Source organism: Palaemon carinicauda, chromosome 2 (genome assembly GCF_036898095.1).
Source record: "Palaemon carinicauda isolate YSFRI2023 chromosome 2, ASM3689809v2, whole genome shotgun sequence".
Lineage (NCBI taxonomy): Eukaryota > Metazoa > Arthropoda > Malacostraca > Decapoda > Palaemonidae > Palaemon > Palaemon carinicauda.
This window is the reverse complement of record NC_090726.1, coordinates 62887124-62894623: the sequence shown is the minus strand read 5'-3', so window position 1 is coordinate 62894623 and position 7500 is coordinate 62887124. Positions and strand designations below refer to the sequence as shown.

Below are 7500 nucleotides of genomic sequence, written 5' to 3'. Positions count from 1 at the left end.
TCATAAACTATAAAACCTTTAACAAAACAAGAGGAAGAGATATTAGATAGAATATTGTGCTTGAGTGAACCCTCAAGCAAGAGAACTCTAACCCAAAGCAGTGGAAGACCATGGTACAGAGGCTATGGCACTACACAAGACTAAAGAGCAATGGTTTGATTTTGGAGTGTCCTTTTCCTAGATGAGCTGCTTACCATAGTTAAAGAGTCTCTTCCACCCTTACCAAGAGGAAAGTAGCTACTGAACAATTACAGTACAGTAGTTAACCCCTTGGGTGAATAATTGTTTGGTAATCTCAGTGTTGTCAGGTGTATGAGGACAGAGGAGAATCTGTAAAGAATAAGCCAGACTATTCGCTGTATGTGTAGGCAAAGAGAAAGTGAACCATAACCAGAGAGAAGGGTCCAATGTAGTACTGTCTGACCAGTCAAAGGACCCCATAACTCTCTGGTGGTAGTATCACAACGGGTGGCTGGTGCCCTGGCTAACCTACTACAGTATTGGATTTTATCCAATTGTTTTTCACTAGTTATTTTCTACTTTTTCATTTCAGAGAAAACAAATATAATATATAGAAAAACCCCTTTGCAGGTATGCCACCTTCATCCCTCAATTCCTAGTTAGTCTCTGAAAAGGATTCTGCACAGTTTCTGGGCTTCATTACTGTACAGGGGTCATTCAAAAACCATCGTTGCACGACTGTTAGTCAAGGAATAGTTTATTGCATATACCATAAAGGCAGTGATATGTCAGGTTTCTGCAGATTGCAATATAATTTCATGTGAAGAATTCAATCCCACAAGACAAAACTGATTGTCTCGCATAAAAAGTGTGTACAATCCTCAAATACCTATGATAGCAGTTCATGAACTCTCTCTTAATGAAAAAGATGCTGCCAAGGGAGGGAAGGCTTAGGTTCAAAGTGTATAATCCTGCTAAGCCAACAAAATATGGCATGAAGATGTACATCACTGCAGAGGCTGGCGACACTCTTCTCTTTGATCGGTAGTCATCAAGGAAATTGCTACTGGCAATTATTATAACTCCTTAGCTCTTTTCCAAGATTTGTATGAGTGGCATTCATGCGTGCGTGACACTTTGGCTCCCCAGAGCTGGTCCCAAGGTACCACAACTCCTTGCCAGAATCAACATTCCCTGGGACATATGTACTCCTGGAGGAGAGACAACATGTTTGTGATCATCTGAATGGACGTGAAACACACAAAATTGGTAATGAACATCCATAATGCAGAGTTAGAAAGTCATGAATACCGGCCGAAAGGCACCCATATTTGTGGCATTCAGATCCCCAGAGGTGGTCCCAAGGTACTACAACTCATTGCAAGATTAAGCATTCGCTAGGACATAGGTACTTCTGGAGGAGAGGCAATATGTTTGTGATCATCTGAATGGACGTGAAACACATAAAATTGGTAACGAACATCCATAATGCAGAGTTAGAAAGTCACAAACACCAGCTGAAAGGCATCCATGAAAGTTTGCAGTTGCATCATCCCAAGACAGTAACTATAATAGTTTTATGGCTGGTATTGATCTTTTTTATCAAAAGATCAAGTACTACCAGTTTATGAGTTGTATCAGCAAATGGACCAAGAAGTTTGTGAAATAATTTTTCCAGATGGCACTTTATACTGAAAGTGGTCCCCAAAGAAGAAGACATTCAAGAATTTCACCGTTTTCCTTGCTGATGCCATCATACACTTTCATTCTGACAACTTTCCGTATAGAGATGTCAACATCATCTATACAGGACAAGGTGAAATGCCCCTTTCCTCTCTGATGTCCAGTACTTCATACAGTGACATGTAAAACTCTCAGGATATGGTACCAGGAAGGAGAAGACAAGCAGATCATGCAGCAGCAAGAGTCCCACATGCAGGATGTCCTCATGTCATGGATCATGTAGTCAGGTTCCAGAACCCATATATACTGTGCCAACGGCCCAACAGAAGAAGTGTCAGTAAAAGTCTTACAGAGTTAAAGAAATATTTATCAATGCTGAGATCAAGATGTTGGGGAGCCACTGTCCTCGACCTACATACAATCATACTTTGAATTTTGTTAGGATTCGACTTCATGCCCCATAATTTGCACCATGCCATAATTTTAGCCAGGTCTCTATTAAGGGATTCCGCAACCCCAGATCTACATTCAGGAGATGAAATTGATGCAAAGAGAGTAGCATCATCTGCATATGCAACAAACTTGTTTTCTAGGCCAAACCGCATGTCATGTATATAGTATAAGAAGTAATAGGCCAAGAAGACTACCTTGAGGAACACCAGATATCACATGCTTATACTCACTATGGTATCTATCAATCTTTGTGATCTTTTACTTTAAAAATTCAATAATGATGCTAAGAAAAGACCCACCCACTCCCAACTGTTTGAGTTTGAAAATAAAGGCCTCATGATTACTATAGTTAAAATCAAGGCCAATAATACGGACTTCATGACCACAGTCAATGGATTTCTTTACATCATTGGAGATTGTAAGAAGGGCATCACATGCTCCAAGGCCTTTACAAAAGCCAAATTGTAAAGCAGGGAACAGATGATTACCTTCAGCAAACTTATTTAGACATATTACTAGAAGACGTTTGAAAAACTTTAGATAATATGGGTTATGGAAATTGGGTGGTAATCAGCTGAACTGGAGTTACCACAAACGCATATATATAATGGAGTAACACTAACAATTCTCCAACAAGTGCTGAAAAGAACGTCTTCTTGCTAACATGTGAAAAAATAATAGATAACTTTGGAGATTAGAAATCTGCAGTCTTTATGAAAAAAAGAGGAAAAAATTTAAGATAAGGACATACAGTATCTATATAATTCAGGCTCATACACTGACTACAATGATTAGCTATTGATTAAAGCCCAACAGAAAGTAATACTGTACATGTTATTTGAGGACTGCATAAGTCATTACGTATTTGCATAGATGAAAAAAAATTCAAAACCTAAATGTCCCATTTTTGAAAGACATACCTGTAATTATTCAAAGAACTCAAAACGAACAAACCACATAAAGAAAGGGATATATCCAAAGCATTCCAGTAGCAAAACAAAAACGCTTCTAACCACATGGTGGCAAGAACAATTATGGAGTATTCTACCCTGATTAAGAATGATATCTTTTTTTGTAATAACATCGCACATGCTAAAGATTGAGCTCCATTAGAAAATTGTGAGGGAGAGGAGTGATTATTAGGACGAATATTATCAGTAGTATATAAATAGGTGGAATATTGAATTGAATAAGAAGACACAGAAAACAGTTCCTAAAGATACCCGCTAAACATAGGGTCAAATATAACTAAAACGAAGCAATAGAATGAGGTGCGTACATTTTTAGAAGTGTTAAGTCTAAAAACAGATATATGAATAAATTATTAAAGATTCCCAAAATATACTGAAAGTGAATACCCAGATATTAGGCCAGATACATCACCAATAGCTTTCACTTCACAGTATTCTCCCCATATTGAGGGAGTTCTGAGCACAGTATTCCATAGTTTAAGCAAAATAAACGGGATAAAAAAGAATTGTAGGTGAGCTTTTTATGAAAAAAAAAATAATTGTACAAAACTAGATATGTTATAAATAGAAACCAACATTGATTACTGGGGCAAGATCATCTGAAAGTTCAAGAAACCAAGGAAGACTGTAACTACTCCCAAATAAGTACATCCTTTCATCAAACTTGAGAATTCTACTGATTTTGCAGATTGAATTATAGGACAAGCTATCATTTTGGTAGTTACTGGGGTAACCAGGTAAACTATTTGAAATAATCTAAGAATGAACTAGAGATAAACAAAATCTTAAATTGAGGGCCTTTGGAAGAAAGGGAAAAATATAGTACAATTACTTCATAATGGATGGTTGTAATCTCCACAACTCTTTAACTTGAAATTATTCAGTTCCTTATTATGAAAATTGCCAATTCATCGGTTAAAAGCATTCATAATTGTGTGAACTAAAATCCATAGTTTGCAAAACTCAAAAAATCAAATGTATTCAAAATGAAGGTATATAGTAATTTTCTATCTTATAAGGACAGTGGTAGAGTTAAAGGAGGATTAAAAGAAATATTTTCATAAGTTCCTGGTTTTAGCATTAGACAAAGTTAAAGAACATCTATTATTAGATAAAACATAACTCTATGCAATGGATTTAGATTAACAAAAATATTTTCACAAGTTCCTGATTTTGCCATTAGACAAGTAGAGTAAAACGAAATCTATTATTGGAAAATTATAAAGTATAGATAGCTCACCTGGTCTTATGTCCCTCTTTGCAATGACATAACGTCCTCTCTCCTTGGTAACTAAAAATTCTAAAGCTGACGAAGCGTAGGGAAACATTTCATGTTTACCATATGAAAGTTGAGGTGGCTTTACATTTTCCTTTTGCTTCTTGTTGGTACCCGAATTTTTCTTTCCCTTCTTGGACTTTATACTTTTGAAGACTGTCATGATTCTGACAGTTACAGTGGCTTTAACCTCATTGACTGTGTTACTCTTTCGCAGATTTTCGAGGGCTTTTAAGAAGTGGTACTCTGCCTTTGCATAGTCCTTTTGATGTGCATTTGTATGACCCAGTATTTCATGAGAATTCCATAAATTTTCATGAGGACAACCAAAGGACAAACTCTTTTCAGCATCAACTGCAGCATAAGCAAACTGCTCTAGCAAGAGGAAAGCCCAACCCCTTTTCATGAACCTTACAGCGAGGGCTGATACCTCTTCAGGAGGAGTCTTTTGAATGCATTTCTTCATGACATCCAAAGCCTTAGAAGCTGAAGCCTCATTAGGGATTAGTAAGTCATATACTTTTTCATAATTATCAGCTTCCTCACTATTTTTCTTGGCATAGTTTTCCTCTAAAACAAGATTCTCCAACTCAGTTAACTGAGATACATAAGTAACTCTGTCAAGGTCAGTTTTACATTCCTGAAACAAGAGACCGTTACTGCTGCATACTTGAGAAAGAAACATACTTCTTTGTTATTTTCATATTTACATTTAGGCTACTGATATGACCTTTAAAAACTAAGCCAATACATTATAAGGTAAAATGTTTATACAAGACACTTACTAAATGTGTAAATTTTCGTAGAAGTTCTTAGTTTTAAATTTTCTTAATTTGAATCCTTGTATCAATACCTATACTTTTAAATTTTAGCTTGTTGAAAAGCATATTTTACTAAATTAGTTTTGTTATTAATGATTGCACAATGTTCTTATAACACACTTCAGTGCCATATACTGACATTAATACCCTATGCTTGCCTCTTACTTATTCAGTAAAATTTATCAAATTTGCCTCAACAGTTCTATCTTTAAACCTCTCTTAATCATTTAAAGAAATTTTATAGTTAAAACATCATGGTGAAGCGGGAAATACCTGTGTACCTGAAAGTCCTGCATTATAATTTCAAGGGTTCCTGAGGCCCGGATATTCTGACATATCACTTCATGGAGTTCTTTCAGACTTGATGGTTGAACATATTCTATTTGCTCTGGTTCAAGGGCAGAAATTGTCGGTAGTTCCTCTTCCTCTTCCTCGGTCGAGGTTTCAGTTGCTGCTTTTGAGGGTTCATCTTGTTTATTAGTTTCTGCTAATAGTGCCTTCTCCTTCGCTTCTGCTAATAGTGCCTTTTCCTTCTCATCCTCTCTCTTCAAACCCTCTTGAATTCTCTTTAAAAAGTCTTCATAAGCAGCTGCCATTTTACTATGGAAAGAAAAAATAATCGAAAACTGTAGTTTTTAATACATCTGAGATAGGCTTAAAAGAGTTAAAAACTTGATCGTATTGTTTCCAAAACAAAAATATTTGCATCTCGCCAGATAGCTGGCTGCAACTGTATCCACCCCAAAATCGTTAACACATTACACCCGCAACCATTGTGATTACTGATAAACCATCACTCCACGCCAGTCCCTTCCCCAGAAAGCTAGGTTAATCCAACGAATTTCGTTATAGATAATATTTTAATTTGGATGTGTTTTTTCTCCCAAATGCCCAAATCAGTTAGGCCTGCAAATACTATAATGATGAATATATCATTCAAAACTAAAAGAATGATTGATTTGTGGGGAAACGGGTATAAACAAACTACAGGGTTCTGTAAGAGAACCATCATCTATCTACCTTACTTCTTCATGGCTGAGAACATCGTTTAATCTATACTATCCTCTAGTAGGCCTAACTTACTTTTATCTAGATGTCAGTTTTAATTAATCAAAATTTCAATAAGCAAAGATTCTCTGGCAAGAATAAAAGATAATGGAACTATTGATAATGACAATAACTGTTTTCCATTTGGATAGGACTGGTCTCGTAAGTTAATGGAAGACAGTTTACGTGTACTTTTTTTTATAAAGTGTTTGATGTGTCATTTTAATTCACATTCATTATGTATGGTAATCCAGGATAAAGGTTCCTTCCATAGAATATGATTTATGGCAAATAGCATGTCATGATGATGGACCCTTGAAATATAGTAACATTGAAATTCTGGCTCTCGAGAATTTTTTTACTTACAATTATTATTGAATAACAGAAATGCAACTTTAATACTAGTTACCGTTCAAAAGTTTTCTGAAGCCTCATTTAATTGTACATTTTCTATAAAACTATTTATTGGGGGTACTAAAGCAGAGCTCTTGGTAGGGGGATGAGAGTTAAAATTTGCACTGGACAGTTGAATTATGCATGGAACATGTTACATGAACACTTGATATACTCACATAATTGACAAGATGGATAGACTATTACCTTAGGAACGACTTAAGAAAGAAATAGCGTGCAAAGATATAGGATAAGCCAGCTAAAACAAGAAATTAACATCATTACAATATTCATCATTTCATAGGCCACAGAATTGTTTTAAACCTGTATTAGGCTCTTGACATATCTGACAAAGATTTTACCCTCCCACGTTTGTCTAATCTGTGAGAAATTTACTAAGCAAACAAAGGAATCATACTGTTTTCAAGATTTTAACTGGATACCAGAAAGCTATTTCTTCATCAGGCATCGTCTTCACGGAAGGGTATACAGTATCCTCCTTAAGATTTTTCGGTCACAATTATTTGTGAATAATATTCTCTGAGTCATACTATGTATTTAATTTCATTTTTCAAAATACAATATCACCATAAACCTGGGCTAGGTGTGCCTGAAAAGCCTAAAGGAAATAAATAGCGTTAAAGAATCGGTAAAGTTTTACTGTATTACAGATTCTCATTTCGAACAGAAAATATATCTCACTGAGGGTCCCCCATTATCGTTGTATATATATATATATATATATATATATATATATATATATATATATATATATATATATATATATATATATATATATATATATATATATATATATATATATATATATATATATACTGTACATACATATATATTTCTGAAACTATTCATTTGCGACGGGAACGAGTGTCATTTT

General features: G+C 35.2%; 1 protein-coding gene across 3 annotated transcripts in view; it reads right to left on the bottom strand.

Moving 5' to 3' along the window:
- The window catches only part of LOC137625564 (SET and MYND domain-containing protein 4-like), a 52867-nt gene that overhangs the window by 38468 nt on the left and 6899 nt on the right, over positions 1-7500 (bottom strand). For all 3 annotated transcript variants that reach the window (XM_068356487.1, XM_068356483.1, XM_068356478.1), the window contains exons 2-3: positions 5447-5765; positions 4309-4984 (exon numbers count right to left, since the gene is read on the bottom strand). In XM_068356487.1, the coding sequence (XP_068212588.1) occupies positions 4309-4984; positions 5447-5761 (991 nt within the window). In that variant the 5' untranslated portion in view covers positions 5762-5765. The remainder of the gene's footprint in view (positions 1-4308; positions 4985-5446; positions 5766-7500) is intronic.